The sequence below is a fragment of the Stomoxys calcitrans genome, chromosome 5 (genome assembly GCF_963082655.1).
Source record: "Stomoxys calcitrans chromosome 5, idStoCalc2.1, whole genome shotgun sequence".
NCBI lineage: Eukaryota > Metazoa > Arthropoda > Insecta > Diptera > Muscidae > Stomoxys > Stomoxys calcitrans.
Window position 1 is genome coordinate 73,623,849 of NC_081556.1, and position 27,859 is coordinate 73,651,707.

General features: G+C 37.6%; 2 protein-coding genes across 4 annotated transcripts in view; one reads left to right on the forward strand and one right to left on the reverse strand.

Annotated features, from left to right (window-relative positions):
* Positions 1-7,095: 7,095 nt before the first annotated feature.
* LOC106094640 (protein late bloomer) overlaps positions 7,096-27,859 on the forward strand; it is a 47,645-nt gene continuing 26,881 nt past the window's right edge. The window contains exon 1 of the mRNA XM_059369817.1: positions 7,096-7,199. Coding sequence (XP_059225800.1) covers positions 7,140-7,199 — 60 coding nt within the window. The 5' untranslated portion in view covers positions 7,096-7,139. The remainder of the gene's footprint in view (positions 7,200-27,859) is intronic.
* On the reverse strand, positions 11,872-26,146 carry LOC106081366 (uncharacterized). Of its 3 annotated transcripts, none has more exons than XM_059370501.1 (3): positions 26,005-26,146; positions 21,455-22,990; positions 11,872-16,202 (listed from the first exon to the last, which is right to left on the reverse strand). In XM_059370501.1, the coding sequence occupies exon 3, from the start codon at positions 16,163-16,165 to the stop codon at positions 12,416-12,418; it is 3,750 nt and encodes a 1,249-aa protein (XP_059226484.1). In that variant the 5' UTR covers positions 16,166-16,202; positions 21,455-22,990; positions 26,005-26,146; the 3' UTR covers positions 11,872-12,415. The 3 variants fall into 3 exon arrangements, with proteins under 3 accessions (XP_059226484.1, XP_059226485.1, XP_013098717.2); XM_059370502.1 differs by having other exon boundaries at positions 21,451-22,990; XM_013243263.2 differs by lacking the exon at positions 21,455-22,990.

The window sequence follows — 27,859 nt, forward strand, 5'->3', positions numbered from 1 at the left end:
ATGGAGGCCTGGGCCACGGAAGATAAATATACCAACAGTCATTAAAACATTATGTTTTTGCTGAAACACACATATATTCCTTTGAAACACAATTAAGTGTTGGGTAACCTTCTCAAAATACCCAATCTCAATTCTTCGGTTTACACTCTAAAGCCCACATGGAAGTCCAGTCTGCAATACTTCATATCAAACTCTGACACGGACAATGTGGAGTCATACTGCTGGGGATTTCCTACACTGCTACAAGGATATATCAATACCATTGGCTGCTGCTAGATCAAAGAGAAAACTCCCTTAACCTCACGACAGTGGTCCAAGCAGTTTGTTTATAGGTTAGATTGAAAAGAGTGTGTGATATTATTGCCAACCATGCCACTGACGTGGAGGCCACCGTAGGGCAAAGTTTAGCATGTCCGCCTATGACGCTGAATGCCTGGGTTCGAATTCTGGTGAGACCATCAGAAAAAACTTTCAGCTGTGGTTTTCCCCTTCTAATTCTGGCAACATTTGTGAGATACTATGCCATGTAAAACTTCTCTCCAAACAGGTGTCGCACTGCGACACGCCGGTCGGACTCGGCTATAAAAAGGAGGCCGCTTATCATTGAGCTTAAACTTGAATCGGACTGCACTCATTGATATTTGAGGAGTTTGCCCCTGTTCCTTAGTGGAATGTTCATGGGCAAAATATGCATTTGCATGCCACTGACGTAGTGGGGGCAACAAAAAGTAAAACGCCAGCAATAAAAAAAAAATATTAATTTTTTTTTTGTCTTCCCGACAGAAAAATTATGAAAAATATGTCTACTAAATCTAACATAATTTTTTAAGATTCCAAAAGTATTTGAATACAAAAACAAACGAGTTATTTTAAAGACTACTTGTTAGAGAAATACAAGTTTTAAAATAAATAATACCTCGTAATACCTCGATTTATGTCGTTAAAAACTGGCTTCGCTAAACTAAGACCGAGAAAGAAATCCTGGGCACGACGAAGGAGACAGTATGCACCGGCAGCGCAATCGGGCGAAAGTGCAGGATGCTGGATAGAACTGACATTCAAGGTACTTCTACGGAAGCTGGGCAGAGAATCAGATCTCCCAGAGAATCAGGGCATACTCGTAACACTGCTAAAATGTGGAAAAAGAGCTCCCTCTTTCAAGTACTCTGGGAAGACCAAGCCAACCCTGCCGCAATGAAGACTCCAGACAGTGTCCTGCGGAGGGAGACAAAGTCGGAACAGGAACAAAGAAATCGCGCACGGCCCTGAGTCCTCATGGAGGACTGTGACTTCTAAAAGGACGACACAGCCATCACGGAAGGGGAAGAAGGTCGCTGAAAAAGGTAAGGAGCCCTCTCTTATGCCAGAGTGCCAAAAAAGCACAACAGAGATAAGTTAAATTATGCATTCATCAATGTCGGCTGTGCATACGGTAGGATTTCACCAGATCATCGTTTTCAAGTGGAGCATCTGGTTAAAGAGCGAATTTCGAATATGTGTGGAACTCTGAGGAGGATCCCCCAATACAAATGATGAGCTGTGCGTATAGAGGGACATCTTTACGCTGCACTTTGCGTCAGCAGAATGTGTTGATTTCGTCAAAAAGATCGTCGGAAGTATCCACACTCCTTGGCAGGGCGCAAAGCTCGACCTGGAGAGAAATATGGACTTCCCCCTGCTCACAAAGGCAATAGTCTTCATCAGGGGATAGGATAGCAAATTTGCGAAGGAACTCATGTTGGGATTCTTAGGCAAGAGAAATGGGTCGTCTTCCACTGGACGGAGAAGGAGGAAGGAACCCTCATTGTGGTAGGCATTGATGAAGTCTCCGTGATAAGTTTGGCTAAGACTAAGGGCTTGGCGTACAACGGGTCCAAGGCGGTCTTTTTCAAGATTGTGAAAACTAGGATAGGCCAATATCCTCATATTGAGACATCAGGCCGTGCAGTGGCAGGTGACTCAATGCCGCCTAACAAACAGGAGGCTGACGATGAGACCATCGCCGAATGTGTCAATAATGGGAAAACTAGAACAAGCGAAGATCCTAACATTAAAACACAGCCTAACGAACAGGGACCCAACGACGAAAACAGAACCGACTCTCTCAAGATTCGGAAGACTAGGATATGCAAAGATCATAATATTCAAACATCAGACAGTGCAGTGACAAGAATTTCAATGCCGTCTAACGAACAGGAAGACGACCATGAGACCATCACCTACTCCCAAGAAGCCCATTTACTGGAGCTGATTGAAGTCAAAATCAGCAAGGGGAAGATTCATATTGCCTTAATTCAGGAGCCATGGACGACCCGAAAAAAGGTTTCTGAACAAAACAACTACCAATTATTCTAAACTAACACTGGAACTTGGACCTGCGTTTTTTGTCATAAAAATTTAAACTATATATTTTCCCCAGAGTTGTCAACATCGTATGCAACAGTGATGAGACAGGGTGACGGTGGACCATACCTGGCAACACTTTATCTGCCTTTCGACTCAACGACACCGCCACCCACGTCGGAGCTGCAACGGCTGATGGGGAAAGCAAAACATACAGGAAACGAGGTACTAATATGGTGCGATGCGAACTCTCACCACATTTCGTGAAGAAGTTCCAACAGTAATAAGCAAGGCCAAGACCTGGCAGAATTCTTGAATACATACTACCTAATAACTCTTAATATTGGTTTTAGATGTCATAGTATGTGCGGAAAATCTGAGCAATGAGGATTAGGATCGGAGGGTCTCCATGGAGCACTCCTTCTCAGACCATCGATACATTAGGTTAAGAATAGCACGGCCAGCGCCGAATCCTATAAGCTTCCTTTATAAGTTAAAAAGCAACTGGACAAAATTCGGAAGACTAATCAGAAGTAGACTTAGATCAATACAATTTAGATTGTCCAAGCATAGACAATGTTGACATGACAATGTCAACAGGATTACAACTGCACTAGTGGGATCTTTCGAAGATAGTTGCCCTCTTCCAGAAAGAAATCAGCCCAAGGAAAACCCTGGACCGGGGAGATTCGCAATATTGGGAAAAAGGTCCGCAGACTCTATAACAGAGCACGTTGCAATAAAGCGGAAGTATATTGGGATGTGTATTACACACGGATCAAGGAATACAATAAAATCACCAAAACGGCAAAACTTGCCTACTGGAAGGTTTTCTGTGAACAAGTCAATAGCGTTAATGAAAAGTATCTCCCAAAAACTCACGACCAAACTGAAATGTTAGTGGACGACGTGGGAGTGAGAGCAGAGACAACGGAGGACATGTTGATGCTTTTGATGAAATCTCATTTTCTCTAGGATACGACGGGATTCACGGAGGCGCCGGAATATTGAAATTATGAGATTGATCGAAGGCTTATCAATACGGAATTTATTGCAAAGGAAGCCTTGAGGAGCATCCGGACCCGGATCTGACGCTATTTTTACAGCATGCCTAGGACTTGCATATACTCCGAAAGCCTGGCAGGAGCTGAATATGGTATTTATACCAAAGCCCCACAAAACATGTTATGAGATACCATAGGCCTGCAGACCTATACTCAAACCATGAAAAGTATTCTGCTCAAAACCATGAAACGTATTGTGGACACCATGATAAAGAGAAAGACATTCAGCGAACAGCTCAATTACAAACAGCATGCCTTTGTCAGGGGAAGGTCGGTGGAGGCTACCCTGCACGGAGTTGTACATAAAATAGAAGAATCTTTCGATGCAAAGACGTACAAATCGGCGGTATGCATAGACATCCAGGGGTTTTTAACAATGTGCGGACCGACACACCTTAGACCAGTAGCGGGTCTAAGGATTGAATCAGTGGGAAACAAATATGGGTCTCATGACATTAATGTAAGGGAAAAATTTGCACAAGGCACGCCACAGGGGGCATTTTATCGTCACTTCTATGTGTGACCACCATAAATGATGGAATGCGGATGCTGACTGAGGAGGGATTTAAACCCGTCTGCTACCATAAATGATCCATTATGAATGCTGACTGAGGAGGGATTTGAACCTGTCTGCTACACAGACGATGTTATAATACGATGTAATGACCCGAATCAGCTATGGAGAAGGGACGAAAGGTTCTTGCATATGGCATACAACTCGGGGAATTTCAGAGCAGACGATTGGCATTGAAGGCCAGAGGACTGCCGTCAATAAACTTGGTAAACCCGAAGCCTTCCGGGTCGACGTAGCCCGATTTAAGGCCGTGGTCTACGAATGCGCATGTAACACTGTGGAACAGTGAAACAATTGGTTTCACGGCGAACATCCTATGAGAGATTCGGATTGTGAGAACACGAGGCTAATACTGAAAGGAAGTAAGAAGGAGGTTAGTACAATATATCTTTCGGTATCATAACGGAACACATAGGACTACGAGCTCACTTATGTAAAATCGGTGCTGCAAGTGATAATATGTGTAGGGCTGGGGAGAAGAAGATGAGACGTTGGATAATTTCCTATGCCATTGCCCGGCTTTATCGGTTAACAGACGCCGGTACTAAGGTGGGGACACAGTATTAGACATGTACCATCTTAGAAGCGTGGAATGGAAAACAATTAAGGATTTTGTAATTAGAACTTTTATAATTTCGAGCGCACTACAAATCGATTACTGGCTTAGGTGTGTGTCTATAGTGGCATGAAGCGGATATCCGCACCCTATTTTTCAACCTAACCTAACCTAATTTTGATTTACCTCGTAATTCGATTTACGTAATCTAAGTAGTTTTAAAGCAAAAAAAAAACGGTCGATGTGCTTTTTTGGATTTTTCTTGATCTTTATTTCGGAGAATCTTAATTTTTGACGAAATGCTTGTCTTTAAAGCAGGTTTGATAGAAAATATGGAAAAGCGTAAAGTGTGTGGACACAAGATGCAAGCAAAAAATACCCGTGACCACATTAGTCATTTAAAGAAAGGCATGGGGCTTATTCGACGATCTTTAGGAAATATCTTTTCAACAATTGCTGTTTCGTATTTTTGTACAAATCACGATTAATCATTTATTTTTGTTTGTTTTCGCATGATATCCATAACTTGCCAGTTCAACTTTGAGCTCGCATTCAATTCAGAACATTTGACTTGCACTGGACAGGTTTTCCATTTGTTATGTTTGACTATTCTGGCGGATTTAGAATTCATGAGTTTATATTTACAGGATTTCAAATTTAAACTACTTCACAATATTCAGACAAGCGATTGGAAATTTTAAGCTTAGGCCTTGGTTTGAAAAAAAAATATTCCTGTTAATTGTACTTATGCATATACAAATAATTGAACTCAACTCAATTGAAACAGATCTTAGTCTTTGGGTCCTCAATGTGGACCCCAGGCCCACTCAGTCCACCAATTTTAATCCATCCGAGTAGCATGAACTTCCAGATGGCTATACCAGCGTTCCGTCAATCCAAGACTGTGCTGCTGACAGCAGTTTCCGCACGAGGCCTCATGTTGTCTCAGATATCCGATTCGAAACATCTTGCATTCCATCCAGGTTTCCAATCGTCGCCACGATTATATCGTAAATATATAATCGGCCATCTCTATCCGGCCATCTTTAGGTATGATTAGCAAAAATACTTGCGATAGCAACAGAAAGTCTTCGGAAAATGCGACAGTAGCAATTTTTTGCTAAAGGAGCAGACCAAACCACAAAAATGCTTTAAAAACCTTATCTTTGAATTTTAAACTGGTTTAGAATGTAATTTTATCAAACATTCTACAATTTTAATTTCCTTTAAATAAGATACCCTAGCATACAGGTTGACATTTCCGCCTGACACGCTAAACGCCTGGGCTCGAATCCTGGCGAGAACACCAGAAAAATTTTTAAGCGGTGCTTATCCGCTTATAATGCTGGCGAAATGTATTAGGTACTATGCCATGTAAAAACTTCTCCCCGAAGATTTTTCGTATTGCGGCACGCCGTCAGACTCGGCTGTAAAAAGGAGCCTAAACTTGAACCGGACAACACTTATTGAGATGTGACAAGTTTGTCCCTGTTCTTTAATTGGATGTTCATGGGAAAATTTGCACTTGCGATTTATTACCTCAACGATATTTCAAGCTTGATTAAAAAATATTTCTTGCTTCATAAAAAAAAATGATTTTTGTCTTTAATAGTAAGAGTTGAGGATCTGTTGAACTAGAGTTTATTACAAAATTTCTCAATATAAAATAAAAAATCTTTCACCAAGGGAAATGTATCCTGCATAAGTTATATATTGTGCACTTTTAAATGAAGTTCATGGTCTTTGGATCAAATCTTTAATGTTCAGACAAATTTTTGTTTCAGGTTACCCGATTTGCTCTAGTATCGACATACAGGGTGGCTGATGAAAGCCGCTACCAAAAAAAAATGTAATAACTTTTTTTCTATTTAATAATAATAATTTAATAATTAATTTAATTAATTAATTAATTAATTTAATTAATAATAATTTAATAATTAATTTAATAATTTAATTTAACATGAATAAAAGAAAAATGTATTCCATACACCGAAAAAAAAATGTAGCAATATTCATCATTGTAGCAATATTCATCAGCCACCCTGTATTGATCACATTTATTAACTACTATTTCCCTACCTTTTTTTAATTTCGAAAACAAATTAATTATTATAGGAAACACCCATATATGCGAATAAACACAATACGGATAGTCGATTTGAAGAACCAAGAAAAACAGCAGATAACAATTGATATAAGCTAACTTGTACAAAGTCGACACACATGTACAAGTTTTCAAGTGACGACAACAGTCCTGAAAGGTAGAAATTAAGAGAGGGAGAGAGAGAGAGAGAGAGTTGTTTTGCAAAAAATGAGCTCGCCAGAAGGGGTACGATTTGCTTATTTTAATTAATTTTGTATGGTAATATACTTGAATGAATTTGAAAGAAATTTACGTAGATATGGTTAGTGTTTTGGGCCTTTATTTCATTTCAAACGATGATATGTTATCGGAGCAATAATAGACGCCTGATTAGAAATTCTGGAAAATCTCAATACGAAAAAGCAATAGCTTATTACAATTTCAGCGTAGCATTAGTTCAATCTAAACCATTTGCGTAAGAACACATAACACTTTTAAATTTAAATTTGGGGAACGAATATGGGTTGTGCTACAGCGACTATTAAATACACCACATTTCTTTTCAATGCTCTTTGTGCGGTAAGTTCTGACAATTTGCTTCCCATTCCTGTTACGATATTTGTATAAATGAAAGTCATGGTGGTTTGTACAGTGCTTGGATGATGAAAAACAATGCTCTCAATCGAAATGAACTTAATGATATCCTTCTTATCTTAATAAGATAATTAATTGGAAAACGGGGTACTTTGTTCCATTTGTTATACCAAAACAAGGATAAAGGATCATAGTATACAATGATTAATTGTTTTTAACCGCCCTCATTGAGTCCTTAGCGTAAAAATACCATTTTTTTCATGGATACTATTTTATAAAGAGTTTTACTGTTGTTCATTCGAAAGACGAACAGAGTACCTTTCCTTATTCATGAATGGTACCAAATATAATACCATATATTTGGTACCATAATACCTTTTTTTTTAACAAATAACACAAAACGATTTACTAATTTCTCTTTCGAGATGAGCTAAGTGAACGAAAAGCCATAGGAGGTACACCACACCAACCATGATTTAAAGCGTTCGACCCTTTGTTAGGGGGGTTCATCATAGGCAATCTTTAGGCGTGGGGACTTCAAAGGACGTGCATTGTAAGGTTGTATTTTTCTCGAAGAAATTTCGAAAGTGACTCTATGAAATGAATACAACACTGACCAAGTCCGGCACTTTGTCGCACTGGCTGTCTTTTGGGAGAGCTGAATGGAAGATATATCTAAATGGGAACTATATCTAAATCTGGACCGATTTTTATGACATTTTTCAGAGGCTTATATATATGATCTAATCAAAATTTTGTTCTGATGCCGAAGGGTTTTTTACAAATCATTACATCAAATGTTAGCGTATTCAGATAACAGGAATATGGCTATATCAAGATATATTCCGATAATATATTTTCAATATAAAAAGCCTTAAGCTCAATAATATTGTGTTCATATTTTACACGTGGGAATTTAAAAGCAAACTTATAGCAAGTAATATCAATTTCGTAACTGTTATGAAATTATTGAACTCGCATAAATTTCTTAAATGCCATAGGATGAAGAGCAATAAATTTTTAAAAATTTGGTTTAGAATTACTCATCAGCCACAATTGCTCACATTTTTAAGGTTATGTTATACTAAAATAACATACTAGTGTGATAGCAAAAATGATGAGTCGTATGTAAATTGGTAATTTTGACACACATAATGAAATACCAATGATACATAAAATGTGACATGTCATAAAACAAGAACATGAAGTGCGATAGAGCCTTTTATTTTTTGCCAACACACAGCTGTGTGTTTTCAAATTCCGGTGGGTCCAAACTTATAGCGTTTTTATTTGTTTACAAAACGGTGGACGCCATCATAGGACAGAGGTAATCATGTCCGCTTATGATGCTGAACACCTGGTTTCACGTCCCGGCGGTGGTTTCCCCTTCTAAAGCTGGCAGCGTTCGTGACGTACTATGCCATGTACAAACTTCTCTCCAAAGAGGTGTCGCACTGAGTTAGGGGTGTTTTGGGGAGTGTGGCGTTCCTCCAAGCACTTAGATCGAAAATATTTCAGCATCATGCTCTACTTTCAAATAGCCATTGAAAGTAGAGCACAATTAGATATCAAATTCGTTTTCTAATCTCAAATACCTTTAATTTAACCCCGTTATTTGAAAAGTCAGCAATAAAAAGACTACCAATATCGAGCTGTACTCTTTTTAAGACCCAAAGTTCCATGGTGAGCAAATACGTACTATTTGGGGGTTGTTATGGAGATGGGACGTCCCCCAGACAGTTGGACCCGATTGTTTATATCAGATTCTACTCCCAAGTACCTTTCATTTGAGCCCCATATTTCTATAGTCAGCATACATATACTATATGTGGGGAGTTTTGGGGAATGGGGCGGCCATTCAGTGACTTGGCCCTAAAAATATATATCAGATTCATGTTCTACTCTAAAATACCTCTTATTGGAGCCCCATATTGCAATGGTCAGCAAATACGTCTTATTTGGTGTTATTGGTGTTATGCTTTATTCATGCTTTACCCCCAAAGACCTTTCATTTAAGCCCGATATTGCTATGTTTTTGGAGAGGGACGCCCCCAAACACTTGGTCGCACATTTTGATATTACATTCGTATTCTACTCGCACATACCTTTCATTTGAGTCCCATATTGCCATGGTCAGTAAATATGTCCAATTTAGGGATGTTTTGGGGGTTGGGGTGGTCTCCCAAACACTTCGTCCGACAATTGGATATCAGATACGTTTTCCAATCTTAAATACCTTTCATTTGAGTCCCATATTGTCGTGATTAGTCTATATGTATATTTGGTAGGTTTTGGGGGTGGGGCACTAGGTAACGCATCCAAAATTTGTTTACCAAATTTTTGTTTTTAGGTTACTGTAAGTGTGCAAACAAAATTTCGCTTAAATCGCCCTTGGAGATCTGGCGTTTCTGCAAATAAGGGTAAGGGGAAGGTGCGCCCCCTTCAGATATCAAAAAATGTAGTACCCTATTTTCACCCAGGGATCATTATGCACCAACTGTGAAAATTTCAAGAAAATCGGTTCAGCCGTTTTTGAGTCTATACAGAACAGACAAACAAACACAAACTGATTTTTATATATAAGAAGATTATTAATTATCGCAACACGTGGAAAATCGAAACACGTTGTCATCATTTATTCAATGATTAAACGTTCTGAAATGCAAAAAATTGTTTAGAATTTAAAAATATAACATTTATGAACTCTGATATTTTTTTTATATATTAACTTAGTTTTAACTTACGCTCATTCGAAGAAATTACATATCAACAAAACAAAAAATTAGTTATTTTATTTAAAGGGTGTTTGTTTAGCTTTTATCTTTTTGGCAACACTGGTTTAAACTGCTCACGCACGTTTCGTGTTTTGATTCACTGTCAAACATCTTCAGTTTGGTCCATATTTAACCATGAATCGTCTTACAAAGGAACAATGCTTACAAATTATGGAATTTTATTACCAAAGTGAGTGCTCTAGTGAGTGCTTAAGAAAGTTCATCGCGCGTTTTTTCCATTCGGCGACGAAGCTCATTATTAACTCAATGCGTACGTAAATAAGCAAAATTGTCGATTTTGGAGTGAAGATCAGCCAGAAGCATTGCAAGAGCTACCAATGAATCCAAAAAAAGTCTCCGTTTGGTGTGGCTTATGGACTGGTGGCATCATTGGACCGTAATTCTTCAAAGATGATGTGAATCGTAACATAACTGGGAATGATGAGCGCTACCGTGAGATGATATCTATCTTCTGATTGCCCAAAATAAAAGAGCTTGACTTGCATGACATATGGTTTCAACAAGACGGTACCAGATACCACACAGCACGCGTAGCAATGGACTTATTGAGAGGCGATTCAAACAAAAATTGCATGCATTTTTCGAATTTTACGTTTTTTTTTTCAAAAACTATATTCTATAGCTTTTAAAAAATCACCTTTTATAAATAAAATTTTATCGTATTCATAATTGTTTTTTTTTAATTCTTAGCAATTCGTGATTTTTTGAACATCTTCCAGCTCGAAATCGTATTCAATGCTTTCTATTCAAAGAATAGCATAGCAAAAAACTTATTCAAAACAATTTGACTAGTTAGTGGATCACGATTTCTGTTACGCCATGTAACTTCATCAGCACCTTTCTAAATTCGTCATTAAGTGGTCTAATAAATATAAGTCACTGTTGAAGCTTGTATTTCAAATTTCAACAAAATTCGGTAATAAACACAGCTTTTATGATCTTCAGTCCCTTTATCGACATATCGGTCTATATGACAGCTATATCTAAATACAGACCGACCTTTACCATATTTGGGTCAAATGGCAGTTGGCCTAAAACTACTTACTGTTTCAAATTTCAGCGAAATCGGATAAATAAAAAGCTTTTATGAGCTTCATACTCTGTATGGCAGCTATATCTAAATATAGTCCGATCTAAACCATATTAAGGTCGGATAACGGGAGGCTCAAAACAACTCACTGTTTCAAACTTCAGCGAAAGCGGGTAATACAAAAGCTTTTATGGGCTTCAGACCCTTTATCGAGAGATCGGTCTATATGGCAGCTATATCCAAATATAGTCCGATCTGAACCTTATTTTGGTCCTATGTTGAGAGGCCTAAAGCTACTCACTGCTTCAAATTCAGCGAAATCGGATGAAAAATAAAACTTTTATGAGCTTCGGACCCGGACGGACAGATACACGGACATGGTTAAATCGTCTTAGAATTTTACGACGATTCGAATTGCAAACGGAATGACTAAATGAATATACCCCCTATCCTACGGTGGTGGGTATAAAAACGTATAAGCTAAAAACATGTGAAATAAATAATTGCTTGTTTTAAGCTAATTGCTTGAAAGGAGTTCTATAAAACAATTAATTCTAGTGTGATGTGAATGTAAACTCTTATCCGCTGAATTGTCGGCTTATTATTCCTGTGATTAGGGATGGCCAGATGGATGATTTTTTTCTGTTCGCATCAAGATTAAGCGCCATAGATGGTTATGCATACCTATGCACCACAGGGCTGTAAGTGTTTTCATTACCATAGCCCGATGTGCCAACGATTATATTAAAAATAGTATGCAATTTATTGAGTATGTTTTTCCTACATTTGTTGCTTGCTGTGCTGTGTGAAATAAGTGATATCTTCTTAAAAATAAAGATTTTTTTGTTAATTTATTTACATTCAATTCATATTTATATAAAACAATAAAATATATACTAAACACTAAGTAATAGAGATAGGCAATTTCATTGCCTTCCACAGAGACACGCATAATTTATTGATACTACTTTGCTTTGATTTCAGAACTATAATACTTAATCAAAATGTACTAATTCAGATTAATAATGTATAAATCGCCTAATGATATATTCAATATCAGACAATGTGAAGTGAGGTCTTGATTATAACATCACCATTGCGTTTTACGTGTATTCCAAATGATCTATCGTCTATACGAACTACTTTGTCGCAGCGTCTACGATAAAGTCTGGTTCCTAGCATATGAACAACATGCCGTTCCAAAATCTGGCGGACATTTTCTTCTAAAACTTCATCGCAAACAAATGGCCGACCAGCCAACAACTGCTTGGGGATCTTAGAATCTGTTTGTATAATGTCATTATCGCTTTCTGCGGAGGATATATCCGATGTTGATACCATATTTTCCCGAATGATTTGTGACTGCAAATCATCTGTTATGACTTCTCTACATTCTGATGTTTCTCTGCCAATAAGTGTTTGGACTGAACAGATAAGCTTGTCATATTTTCGTCTTCGCTTTCATCCGATGATTCCGTCAAAGCTCCCAACTCTGCATCTTTAGCCTTCTTCGCCGCATTATATAATTTTATAATCAAGTCTCCGCACCGTTTTACATGGATACCATATTTTCGACCTTTAATTTCAAACCTCTTGTTGACAAGTTTACGATAATTTCTATTAGACAATATATGAACAACATGTTGATCCAATTCATGTAGAACTTCCTCTTCCAGGACTTCCGTGCATGCAAATGGTTTGCCCGCTATACATTGCATTGGTGGTGGAGGCGCTCTTTCCGGTATTCTTTCTTCAATATTATTCGCAGCGGAAATTGCATCAATATTTACATCTAGTAGCATTTCATGCCCAATTTTTCCTTTCACAATATCTATGGATTCAGAAGATTTCTTGGTTAAAACCTGATTGGGCTTAACATGTGAACTTTTCTTAATTTCTTCTCCTGATTCATCGGATGATGCATTCGATACTGTTGATTTAGCCTGTTGTGTAGAATCAAATAATCTGATTATCAAGTCCCCGCACCTTTTTACATGGATTCCATATTTTTTGCCTTTAATTTCAATCCTCTTTTTGATAAGTTTACCATAAGTTTTGTTGGCCAGCATGGGAACAACATGTCGTTCTAATTCACGTAAAACATCCTCTTCTAGGATTTCTTTGCATGCAAATGGTTTGCCCGCTAAACGTTGTATTGGTAGTGGAGGCGTTCTTATTTGTGATCCTGTTTCAATATTACTCACGGCTGAAAGTGCATTAATAGTAATTTCTTGCTCCATTTCAAATCCAACCTCTTTTTTCAGAATATTTTCAATAGATTTCTGCGTTGAAATCTGATTGAGCTTTACAGGTAGGCTTTTATCAGTTTCATCTGATGATACGTCAGATAGTGTTGAATTAGCCCCTTGTGTTGCATCAAATAATCTGATTATCAAGTCTCCGCACCGTTTTACATGGATACCATATTTTCGACCGTTAATTTGAACTCTCTTATTGACAAGTTTACGATATTTTCTAGTGGCCAGTATGTGAACAACATGTGGATCCAATTCACGTAAAACCTCCTCATCAAGGATTTCTTTGCATGCAAATGGCTTGCCCGCTAAACATTGTATTGGTGGTGGAAGCGTTTTTTCTCGTATTCTGGATTCAACATTATTCGCAGTGGAGACTGTATTAACATTTGTATTAACTATTTCATGTCCAACTTTTTCTTCCACAATATCTAGGACTTCAAAAGATTTATTGGTTGAAACATGATAGGGTGGACTTTCCTCAATTTCATCTGATGATACATTAGGTAGTGTTGACTTAGCCTGCTGTGTAGTATCAAATATTCTGATTATCAAGTCTCCGCACCGTTTTACATGGATACCATATTTCCGACCTTTAATTTCAATCCTCTTTTTGACAAGTTTATCATAAGTTCTAGTGGCCAGCATCGGAACAACATGTCGATCCAGCTCACGTAAAACGTCCTCTTCTAGGATTTCTTTGCATGCAAACGGTTTGCCTGCTAAACGTTGCGTTGATGGTGGAGACGTTCTTACTTGTATTCCGGTTTCAATATTATTCGCTAAAGATTTCTCGGTTGAAACCTGATTAGGCTTGTCATATGGGTTTTTCTTAAATTCTCCTTCTAATTTATCCGATGATGCATCCAGTTTACAATAAGTTTTAGTGGGCAGAATTTGAACTACTTGTCGTTCAAATTCACGTAAATCCTCCTTTTCTATGACTTTTTTGCATGCAAATGGATTGCCCGTTGCACGTTGTATTGATGGTGAAGGTGTTTTTTCTAGTATCCTTGTTTCAATAGTATTCGCAGTGGAGATTGCATTATCTAGCTCCATATCATGCCCAACTTCTTTCACAATATCTGTGGCTTCAAAAGAATTCTTGGTGGATACCTGATTGGGTTTAAGCGGTGGGCTGTTCTTAATTACATCTTCTGATTCATCCGATGATACATCGGATAGTTCATCAAACTCTGCAGACTTAGCCGGTTTTGTCGAATCAAATAATTTGATTATCAAGTCTCCGCACCGTTTTACATGTATACCATATTTTTTACCTTTAATTTCAACCTTTTTGTTGACACGTTTATGATATGTTCTAGTGGCCAATATTTGAACAATATGTTGATCCAGTTCACGTAGAACTTCCTCTTCAAGTACTTCTTTGCATGTAAATGGTTTGCCTGCCAAACGCTGCCTAGGATTCGAAGTTGCAGTTTCTGATATACTTTTCTCGACATCACGTAGTTGATCCGCAGCAACATGTTGATCTAAGCCACGACTAAATTCTTTCGATTTTAACTGTTTCCCTACTATTGGCTCTATTTCATCTGATGATACATCAGACAGGGCACCAAACTCGACCAACTTAGCTGGGTTCAATGAAGTTTTTTCATTTGATGATTTCAGTGACTTTGATGATTTTTCAATTTGCTCATCTATTTTGCCGGTCAGTAGTTTAACTATCAAATCTCCACCCCGTGTAACGAGTACCCTGTACTTCCGACCTTTAATTTCGAACACTTTATGAACACGTTTCCGATAGGATCGTGTTGCCAGTATATTGGCTACATGTGGATCCAATGCACGTAATACCTCATCTTTCAATATACAATTACAGATAAATGGTTTTCCGGCCAAACGCTGAATAACCGAATTAGATGGTTGCTTGCGTAGGGATAATGTAGGTCTTGTTTTTGAATTATCATATAATTTGTGGTCTGTTTTCGATCTATTTTCGGAAGGCGAACACATTGATTTAATTATTACTAGTATGTTCCCGCTTCGCTTGATATGGACACCGTACCTTTGACCCTTAATGAGATATTCGCTGTTGACGCGTTTGCGATGGGGTCGATTGGCAAGCATTTGGGCAACATGAGGGTCCAATTCACGCCGAATATCTTCTTCCAGGATCCCATTGCATTGAAATGGTTTTCCAGCTAAAAGTGGCATTGGTGCTACTCCATCTGGAAGAGACACTTCAGTGTTCTTTGTGACAGATTGTTTGCAAATTGGCATTTCAAAATTATTATATAGACTATTGTAAATATTAGCGGGGTTAATTTCTGTAGAATATTCACGTGGAATCTCTGAATAGTGACTGCGAAATCTCTGATCTTCCTTTCTTGACGTTGTAAATTTGCTGTTATAATATGGATATAATGTCATAGCTGAAGTAGTTTCCATTACCGACGCTGGCCATTGGTTAGGAAATTCGGGCCATGGAGATAACCCTGATTCTAAGCAATCATTCATATCGACCGCATTCTGGCCAATTGTACTGGATTTTTTAGATATTAATCGAGTCTTCGATGTTTTATACCTTGTGTTATTCGTCCAACGTGTATGATCGGCACCCAAAGCAATATCCACAGCACGTTCACCTTCCTCAAAACAACTGGATGCTGAAATATCATCGTCCGGGATGATTCGTTGCCGCTTGAATTGCAAAATGGGTGTTTCAATTAAACTTTTAATTTGGGTAACATATGCCGGAGGAACACGTGTGCATAAGCTTTCTTCTGTTATTCTTCCATGATCTGAATGCGATTGATTTAATGTAGATTCATATTCGGAATCATCTGTCCCCAAATTTTCTCTCTTGAAGTATGGTTCAAATCGGATGGAGATGTTTTTCCTTGCCATAGTAGTGACTCAAGAAACTTATCGTCGAAAAACAAATCTGAAAAAATAAAAAAAAGTTATTGACGACTCACCCTCTACTAAAGAGATTTAAAGATACAAACAGAAAAAATTTTATATTTTAAGATTGTCATAATACAATAGATATACTGAATTTCTACAATATCGTATTGGCCGATGTGAACTCAATTTTTATACCCTACACCACTACTGTGGCACAGGGTATTATAACTTATTGCAAAAGGAAGAGAGGTAGACCCATTGATAAGTATCCGGATCGACTCAGAATCACTTTCTGATTCGATTTAGCCATGTCTGTCCGTCCGTTGATCTGTCTGTCCATATTAATTTGTGTACAAACTACAGGTCGCAATTTTCATCCGATCATCTTCAAATTTGGTACGGGCATGTTTTTCGGCCTAGAGACGAAGCCTATTGAAAGTGGAAAAAATCGGTTCAGATTTGGATATAGCTTCCATATCGTCCGATTTGCAGCAATAAAATGGTCATTTGTTAACCGATTCTCTCGAAATTTGGCAGGAAGGATTTTCTTATGACTCTGCGAATTTCATAGAAATCGGTTCAAATTTTCACTCCTAGACCCACTGCAAGTTCATTTATTGGCCAATCTTCCCAAGATTTTGCACAACGCTTTGCTCGGCAAATTCCACAATATCTATAAAGTTTGGTCGAAATCGGTTCAGATTTAGATACAGCTCCTATGTATTTGTTCATCAGATTTGGGATAATTTGTTGCCATTTGTCAACCGTAGTTATAACATTTTGAACATATTTGCTTTGATACAGGAATTTTAATAATCTATCTGAATACATCCGCCGAGGTCCATCAAAATGGGTAAGAATCAGATGTACTTTGTGTTTATAGGGTAGGTGTAGGGTATTATAAAGTCGGCACCGCCCGACTTTTGTCTTTCCTTACTGGATTTTTATGAATATGAGTCACGATTAATATCGTTAGCGGTACATCGTAAACTAAAAGTATAAAGGCCCCGAACATTGAGATTGTCAAAGTATGCCGACTCAAAATGTCACAAATAACATGAGGCGTGAACTGCAAAAAAAATTAAATTATGTATTTTGGCTTCCACAATCTTACGGATAGTACTCTGTTCTACTTTCGAATAGTTGTGAAAAACTTTCACAAAATATCTTTGTTTTTGAGCGCACAACAAGCCGATTACTGGCTTAGCCGATAGTGGCATGGGCGGATTAATATCCGCACCCTCTATTCAACCCAACCCATCTTTGTTTTTGTACATAACCAGTACAATTTTTTCCTTTATATAACACTATGATTATTTGTTATTAACTGCTACCTTTGAGTCCATGCGTTTTTTCACACATTTTTCATTTCTAATTGCATTTGGAGTTTCACAGTTGTTCATGTGATAAGACGAACCCTTAAATAGTGAATCCCGAGAATGTTAAAAGGTTTGACATTTTGACAAAAAGGAAGCGCATAAAAGCTCTGTCTTACATTTTAATACGTTTGGCTAGATAAAGTTGGCCGTCTACTGAGACTCACGTAACAATTCATAAGGATGGTCCCTAAACTAGCCCTCTTTACGCATAGATGACGGTAATAGCCTGAAACAAAACTCACTAACTCTTGGTATAATATTTGGTTTGTTTTTTTTTGCATACTTGCCAACCAAAAATTAGTTAGCAACGGTAAAAGTCGGGCGATGTCGACTATATAATATTCTACACCTACATAGTGGAAATTGGGCGGAATCATTATATGTGTATATATGGGATGAGAAAACATTAAGTGCAAAGAAATTCTGCTATTTTTGAATGAATAGAGATATGTTCATATGTCTATCCGTTATAACTGACGTGTTAGTCAGATTCGGTGTAATGTTTTAGGGCCCAGGGTGGCTTATTGGTGGGCGATCAAAGTTGGTCACCTCGGCCCTACAACATTTTTTCGGGCTGTGAAAAGCGCATTTATAGTGTGGGTTATCTTCTAAAGTGTACAAGACAGTAAACTTTTTTTTTAAATTTTCACCGGGGTCGGTAATGCAAATTATGCCCATAAACATTCCACTAAGAAACAGGGGCAAACTCTCACATATCAATGAGTGCAGTCCCATTCAAATTTTTAAGCTCAATGATAAGGGGCCTCCTTTTTATAGCCGAGTCCGAACGGTGTGACGCAGTGCGACACCTCTTTGGAGAGAAGTTTTACATGGCATAGTACCTCACAAATATTACCAGCATTAGGAGGGGAAAACCACCACTGAAAAATTTTTTTGATAGTCTCGCCTGGATTTGAACCCAGGCGTTCAGCGTTATAGGCGGACATGCTAACCTTTGCGCTACGGTGGCCTCCATCGGGGCCGGTACTTTATTTACGGTACCTTATAGTACCGGGGCCGGTACTTTATTTTATCATTGCCGAATTTATTTCTTTATCAATTTGAAATTTTCTTTATAGTAACAAATCAATGAAATTATCTTTTTTGATTAAAAAATTCATAACTTTTGACTGGAGAACCGCTCATTAACATATATTGCTTCAAAGGTACAGTAAATTTTCCAAGCTGTACAAAGCAGTCAAAAATCGGACCAGCCTCTGCAAAAATTTTTTTGTATCAAAACATTGATTTCACGCAACAGTCTTTAAAAATAAAGCTATAGAGTTGAAACTTGGCACAGATTCTTTTTATGTCCGTAAGCAGGTTAAGTTCGAAGACGGGCTATATCGGACTATATCTTGATATAGCCCCCATATAGACCGATCCGCCGTTTTAGGGTTTTGGGTCCATAACAGGCGAATTTATTATCTGATGTCGCCGAAATTTGGGACAGTGAGTTATGTTAAGCCCCTCAACATGTTTCCGCAAATTGGCCTAGATTTTTCCCCGGATTTTGACGAAAGGTGGTTTACATATATACCCGACGTGGTGGGTATCCAAAGTTCGATCCGGCCGAACTAAACGCCTTTTCACTTGCTTATTTGTAACCTATTCAGATATGGGTAGATCGAAACATTGTGACCCTGCAACAAGAAGAAATATTGTAGTGGTAGTAACTCAATGTTGTTGTGTTCTTTTTTTTTGGCTTGTCATTTTTTTTCTATACCGGCGCTTTAATAACGCCACTAGCAATCTCATGTGTTTTTTTGGAGGCATTCTTTAATGCCGGTGCAAGGGTTTTTTGAGCACTTAAGAGTGCTTAAAAGAAAACAAGAAAGAGCGTGCTAAGTTCGGCCGGGCCGAATCTTTTATACCCTCCACCATGGATCGCATATGTTGAGTTCTATGCGCGGTATCTCTTTTTAGGCAAACAAAGAATATTGAATAAGAACTGTTATGCTATTGGAGCTATATCAAGTTATAGTTCGATTCTGACCATAAATGAATGCTGAACATTGTAGAAGTCATTGTGTAATATTTCAGTTCATTCGGATAAGAATTACGCCTTGCGGGAATCAAAAAGCAAAATCGGGAGATAGTTTTATATGGGAGGTGTATCAAGCTATTGATCGATTCAGACCATATTAGACACGTATGTAGAAGGTCATGATAGAAGATGTGTACAAAATTTCTGTCATATCGGATGAGAATTGCGTCCTCTAGAGGCTCAAGATGTCAAGACCCAAGATCGGTTTATATGGCAGCTATATCAAAACATTGATCGATTTGGCCCATTTACAATCCCAATCGACCTACACTAATAAAAAGAATTTGTGCAAAATTTGAAGCGAATGGCTTTACTCCTTTAAACAGAACAGGACGAACAGGGCTAGATCGACTTAAAATGACATGACGATCAAAAATATATATACTTTATGGGGTCTCAGATACATGTTTCGATGTGTTACAAACAGAATGACGAAATTAGTATACCCCCATCCTATGGTGGAGGGTATAAAAAAGTATTTTTTAGTTTATGCCAACAGTTTGGCAGCGAACACTTTAATTGACAATTCCTCGTACATAATGACAAACTTAATCAGGTTCCCTTCTACTATTAATATTCTTAAAAATAAATATTATACTAAGCAGCTTTTGAATACCAAACAGCTGATTTATCTCAGGGTGAACTAATTAACTTGATAGCACTCAATTCCACTACAATATGTAAAAGTTATTTAACTTGGAAATTTACTATCGGAAAATGGCCGAATTGCTGGCAGTTCCGAAAACTATGATGGGAAAATTCTTTGAGAATTTTGTAGAGTAGTTTTTCAAATTTTACAGGAGAAGGGGGACTAAAACTATTCTTGGCGGGCTTAGACCACCCCAATGACCTTTCTGAGCTTATGGTTCTCGTAGCCAGGACATCATATCTTTAAATTACTCAAATGATTTGCTTTGTTGTTTGACCTTTTTATTATATAAAAATTGTGTTAAGATGCATCAAGCTCGTGGTCTCCATGTTTAATCTTCCTTTATTTCTCTTTATTTTGCAATTTCATTGAACTCTATACTTTTGGATTGCTTTCTAGATAAAGATATAATTTTTTTAGAAAAACATTTACATATTACAGCTAAACTAATTCCATTGTTAAATTGTATAAGTACACAAATTATCGACTCCGTCATCTAAATATTACATCGTAAAGTTTGTGCAATGTGACCCCAAAGTATCCGGAACTTAATCCGATTTCTAATTTGTGGAAAATCGTTAAAACTCAAATCAGAGTACAGTATATTTCGCTTGTAATCCACTCTGCATATAGTAGAATTTAAGAAATAGTCCAAAATGATAACTTTTAGCAAGTATAATCACTTAACTCCCAAATCGTTCGTTTTATAGTCCATTAGCGATAATTTCCATTTTCGCTTGCATATGAAGCGCTCATAACAAGATGTATATTTTGGCATGCGCGATATTAATTACAAACTAAAGCTCAATTAAATGGAAACTATTTTTTTATTGCCGAGTCCGGACGGATTACCGCCGAGCAACACCACTTAGTGAAGAAGTTTACACGGCGGATAGCCTAAGGTATATGCCTCACAAGTGTCCCAGCACCTCAATAAGTCAAATTGATAGACCGGCTTATACAGGAGCCAAATCTAAACATGAACCGATTCTAACCATTAAAAACACCAACGGCCCTAGGTCGATGAGAAGTTTTTGTGCAAAAATTCGAGCGGCTAGCTTTACTCGTCGAAAGTTAGTGTGCTTACGGCAACCAGATTGACGGACATAGCTTATATGAATTGAAATGTGATCGCGATAAAAATTTTCATACTTTCTATGATCGAAAACCAATATTTTTAGGTGTAAAATTTTAGCATTGTCCTACTTACTTACTTTAATTGGCTACGACAGAATATTTGTTCCACTAGCCGAACGTAGAATTGCGTTCCAAGCGCCTCGATCTTCTGCGCTCATTCTAAAATCTCTGACACCAAGTTTCGAGGAGTCTCCCACAACTTGATCTTTCCATCGCGCTTTTGGTCTTCCCGGTTTGCGTGTTCCACCGTGTTTGCCTTCAAAAGACTTCTTTGCTAGAGCTTTTTCATCCATTCTGACAACATGACCTAGCCAACGCAGCCGTTGTATTTTGATGAGTGTAACTATGCTATCGCCGTCATACAGCGCGTGGGTCATACGAAGAATCTTTCTCTCAAATACTCCAAGCACTGCCTCATCTGCTTTCACAAGTATCCATGCTTCAGAACCATATAACAGCACGGGTAGTATCAGTGTCTTGTAAAGTGTAGTCTTCGTCTGTTGAGAGGTGGCCTTGTTTCTAAACTGCTACTTAGTCCAAAGTAGCATCTGTTTGCCAGTATTATTCTTCGCTTTATCTCAAAACTGGTGTCATTCGTTTCGGTTACGGCGGTGACGAGGTAGATAAAGTTACTGACTGTCTCAAAGTTGTGGTTCCCAACTTTCTCCATTCTTTTTATCTGCTCGGTTGTGCAAGGCTTTTTTGGGGGTTGAAACCATGCATTTCGTCTTATCTCCATTTACTGCCAGACCCATTTTCACTGACTCTCTTTCGATTCTTTCAAAGGCTGCAGTTACTACTTCCGGTGACCGACCTATTATATCGATATCGTCGGCATAGGCGTGTAGCACGTGCTCTCTTGTGATTAGTGTACCATATCTATTCACATCTGCATCTCGTATAATCTTCTCCAGGATATTAAAGAGATCATACGATAGGCTGCCTCCTTGTCTGAAACCTCGTTTGGTATAAAATGACTCGGAGAGATTCTTTCCTATTCTTACTGAGGAACGCGTATCAGCAAGTGTCATCCTACAGAGTCTTATTCATTTTGCAGGGATACCAAACTCAGACATGGCTTGAAATACCTTTGAATGTAAAGAAGTATCGAAGGCGGCTTTGTAGTCAACAAAGAGATGATTGGTGTTAATTTGTCCTTCTCGGGTCTTTTCCAGGATTTGGCGCAGTGTGAATATCTGTTCTAGGGTGGATTTACCAGGTCTAAAGCCGCATTGATAGGGCCCAATTATCTCTTTAACTTTAGGTTTTAATCTTTCACACAGTACGCTCGAGAGTATCTTTTATGCGATGGGGAGGAGACTTATTCCTCTGTAGTTGGCACATTCCGTCTTGTCTCCTTTCTTGTGTACGGGACATGGTATGCTGAGGTTCCAATCATCGGGTATGCGTTCTTCTAGCCAGATTGCGCAGATAAGCTGATGCATACGCCTTATCAGTGTGTCGCCTCCGGTCTTAAATAGTTCAGCGGGTAACCCGTCGGCTTCTGCTACCTTGTTATTCTTTAGTCGGGTTACTGCTGCTTGGACCTCATTCTGACTGGGAGGTAAACATTCTATACCATCATCAGGGATTGGTTCTGCGGTATTGTCCTACTGCGAATATAAAATTTTTCAAATAAGAAAGTGTAATCTCTTATTTCACATATAGCCCATAAGCAACTATTGTATATGAATTCATTTATTGTCCAAAAAATGGACTTAATACAAATTAGCTTTTACTCCCATTCACGATATAAGCCACAAATTTCCTGCAACGAAACATGTGGACTATAAGTGAAATATACTGTTTTATATTTGTGCAACTCAGATTAACTTTCGTGTTTCACAGTGAAAATCAATATTTTTAACGATTACTTTTTTAGATACTTTATCGTTAAGTGGATTATTCCCTCAGTTCTAAAGAAGAAATTTTATAAAAAAAAAACTTATGGAAACTACCACTAAAATTTGTTTGTCTTTAAAAAAGTAATCGCAAAATATAGGAAAAGAAACAAGTAAAAAGGCGTTAAGTTCGACCGGGCCGAACTTTGGATACCCACCACCGCGGGTATATATTGGGTTGCCCAAAAAGTAATTGCGGATTTTTCATATAGTCGGTGTTGACAAATTTTTTCACAGCTTGTGACTCTGTAATTGCATTCTTTCTTCTGTCAGTTATCAGCTGTTACTTTTAGCTTGCTTTAGAAAAAAAGTGTAAAAAAAGTATATTTGATTAAAGTTCATTCTAAGTTTTATTAAAAATGCATTTACTTTCTTTTAAAAATTCCGCAATTTTTGGGCAACCCAATATGTAAATGGGGTCCCCATAGCAGCTATATCGAAATATGTTTAGATATGAACCAAATACTATTAAGTACAAGTCATTGTTCAATTGTGTATAACAAAATATTGGTCTTTTTAGTAGCTATATCTAAAAATAAACTGATCTGAACCATATACGACACGGATATGGAAATCGGATTATAAATGTGCCTTTTATGGGGCCAAGACTTAAAATCGAGATATCGGTCTATATGGCAGCTATATCCAAATCGGAACCGATTTGGGCCAAGTTGCTGAAAAATGTCGAACAGCCTAATACAACTCACTGTCCCAAATTTCGGCGAAATCGGACAATAAATGCGCCTTTTATGTGCCCAAAACCTTAAATCGAGCGATCGGTCTATATGGCAGCTATATGAAAATCTTGATCGATCTAGGCCAAATTGGAGAAATATGTCGATGGACTTAACTTAACTCACTGTCCCAAATTTCGGCGATATTGGACAATAAATGCGCCTTTTATGGGCGCAAGACCTTAAATCGAGAGATCGGTCTATATGGCAGCTATATCCAAATCTGGACCGATCTGGGCCAAATTGAGGAAAGATGTCGAAGCGCGTTATACAGCTCACTGTCCCAAATTTCAGCAAAATCGAATAATAAATGCGGCATTTATGGGACTAATACCCTAAATCGGCGGATCGGTCTATATCCAAATCTGAACCGATTTAGGCCAAATTTTAGAAGGATGTTGAGGGGTCTAACACAACTCACTGTTCCAAATTTTGGCAAAATCGGACAATAAATGCGTCTGTGTGGCAGCTATATCCAAATCTGGGCCGATCTGAGCCAAATTGCAAAAATATGTCGAAGGTCCTAATATAACTCACTGTCACAAATTACAGTAAAATTGGATAATAAATGTGGCTTTTATGGGCCTAAGACCCTAAATCGGCGGATCGGTCTATTTGGGGGCTATATCAAGATATAGTCTGATATAGCATATCTTCGAACTTAACTGCTTATGAACAAAAAAAAGAATCCGTGCAAAATTTCAGCTCAATATCTCTATTTTTAAAGACTGCAGCGTGATTTCAACAGCCAGACGGACATGTCTAGATCCTCTTAGATTTTTACTCTGATCAAGAATATATATACTTTATAGGGTCGAAAATGGATATTTCGATGTGTTGCAAACGGTATAACAAAATGAATATACCCCCATCCTTCGGTGGTGGGTGTAAAAAATTACAAAATTCGTTTTAATACATTATGAATTTATAATTAAGTGAAGAATCCGATATTTTACTTGGTTTGGCAACATTTGTATACTAAGCACTACTGTCCCTATAATTTCGAACATAACTGTTGGCGAAAATATCCATTAATCCCAAGATATAAATCATATCTTCATTCATATATAATTTGTTTTTATTCTGCTCATCATCGAATGTAATATTTTAAATACTTCCCACTTATATTTATTAAAATTATGCGCAGTATATCGATTTTCTAACAAAACTTTTTTACTGACTCATCTGCCTGGGTATTTTTACTACCCCATTTGCTTCTTAACTATCATTTTGCTGCTTTTTATACTTGTGCGCCACCTCCCTCTGATGTTAATATTATTCGGTTACCTTCGAACGCAAAATTAGGTCTATCTGGGAAGCAAGAATATTCATGGGGCAGACCAGTGAAACAAAAACCATTCTTACATACAAACGTTATATCAATGGCAATACGCGCATAGATGTATGGACATATTTGTGTACTTTTGTGTGTTTATGAATATACAAGGGCTTGAGTATATAAATGCATCGAACTTGTATGAACATACGATTGTTTAATATTTGAATATGCTGCTTTTGTACATTATGCCAGCTCAAGTGTTTTTAGGTTTCTTGATTAGAAGTTTAAGCAAAATCTATCTTCCTTTTCTGGAAGGCCAAGTAAGCAAGATGTGAAGTATTGCATTTCAAGATAATCTTGTAAACTTGTCTTTTACAGCCAATATATATTTCTTAACACAACTATATGTTCAATCATATGTTACGTGGCCAGAAAGCTCACGACTTGTGCAGAAATTATTTCTATTCGACCGAAATTAGTAGAAAAAGCCGGAACGGCAGCGTTGGTATACTTTCATGTGGCTAAAAAGCTCACGATTTGCTATTGCGATTGTCTTCATAAAATATAATTTTCTTGTGACATAATATAAAAAATTAAATGTGAAATCAATAACATCATGACACACAGCGGGCAATATTATGCAAAGAAGACGATAATAGCGCTCTTTTACATATTTATAAAATTAACAACACATTAGCAATGGTCTCAATTACATTTTCAGGCGAAGACTGACTGGGCACTTCACTGACTCTTGTCACCAACACTTTTTTGTATGCATGTATATCAAAGAAATTTTTTAAAACCGCAACTGACAACCGAAATATTCACACTGCACAGACGTATTCGCACTGGCAGTTGTTCGCTAACTGAGTTGTACTCTTGCTTTTGTCGTTTAATATACGCGTGGTGTTTGTTATTTTGTATAGTATGTGTATCTATACGTATGTATGTTAGTATATAATCGTGTTTACACGAGTATGAGAGTGAATTTCGAATCTTTTCAAACTGGTTACAATAAGGGTGGGTCGACTAAAATCAGTGGCGCACACTGCACAACCTTTATCGCAGCGTTGATGGTAATTGACAAGAATAAAATCAGAAATGTATTGGCTAATGAATAACATACCAAGAACAATTTTGTCCATATGTTTATCTAATTTATTTCCAAACCATTCAAATATAGCAAAGAAAAATTTTATTGGTCAAAACATTTAAACAAAAAATGCTATTTATTATATTGATAAAGTAGGTATATGTTATTTATTATATTAATTTTTTTATAAGGTGTGTATGTTTTTAAACGCCTTGAAATTCTAAGTCGGTTTGACCAATTTAACTTTCGAAGGAATAAACCTATCTGAACACGATACAATTTTGCAAAGTTGCATTTTATTGAATGTAGGTAATTGGGAAAGACAAATTGGCAGTATCGGGCACTTTAGGACCAGCAAGGACATTTTATTAAGCATAACAAATATAGGCCAGCGATGCCCAAAATGAAAATGTTACCGTATATGTGAAATGTTGTCTTTAAATATTTTTAATTCTCGCAATATTAAAAAAAAGTAAATGAGTGCTAAGTTCGGCCGGGCCGAATCTTTGGAACCCACCACCATGGATTCTGCTAAAAATTTATGCAGACTAAATTTAGATGAAGGACATTTTATTCTACATGCCAAACTTCTGTCACACCAGCAAAAATGAAAGCTTCAAGGAATCGAGCAAGAATAACACCACATGCAAATTTCAGCCAAATCGGGCAAAAATTGCGGCTATTAAGGGCTCAAGAAGTCAAATTTGGAGATCGGTTTATATGGGAGCTATATCCAAATCTGAACCGATATGGCCCATTTGCCATTTTCAACAACCTACATCAATAGTAAGAATCTGTGCAAAATTTCAAGTAGGTAGCTTTACTCGTTCGACCGCTATCGTGATTTCGACAGACGGACGGACTTGGCTAGATCGAATCATGTCGGGGCGATCAAGAATATATATATACTTTATGGGGTCGCAGATCATTATTTCGAGGTGTTACAAACAGAATGACTAGGTAAGTATACCCCCATCCTATGGTGGTGGACTAAATGATTGTTGTTTTGCTGGGCATCGCTACTATAAACCACTTGTAAGTTTACCAGAGAACTATACAGACACACACGATTCAAAACAAAATTATTTATTCAATACAGCACAGATGTAATCACTCTCGAGGTTGCTCACCAACTTGATTATGCTTTTGACTATATAGTATGGTTACATCGCTCTATTTGGCGTCTATGCCGAATGGCAAATTTATTTTTCGAATGAATGTTCGAAAATACGATTTAAAGTCGTCAGCAGCCACCAGCCTCTAGTTAAGCCATCGAGCATTACCAGTGGATTTCGGGATGTGTATCTACTTTTTATACCCTACACCAGTACTGTGGTACAGGGTATTATAATGTAGTGCATTTGTTTGTAACACCCAAAAGGAAGAAAGATAGACCCATTGATAAGTATACTGATCGACTCAGAATCACTTTCTGATTCGATTAAGTCTGTCCGTCTGTCTGTCTGTCCATGTTA

What these genes read in the sequence shown, in the direction of transcription:
- LOC106081366 (XM_013243263.2), bottom strand. Translation starts at nt 16,165, where the DNA reads ATGGCAAGGAAAAACATCTCCATCCGATTTGAACCATACTTCAAGAGA.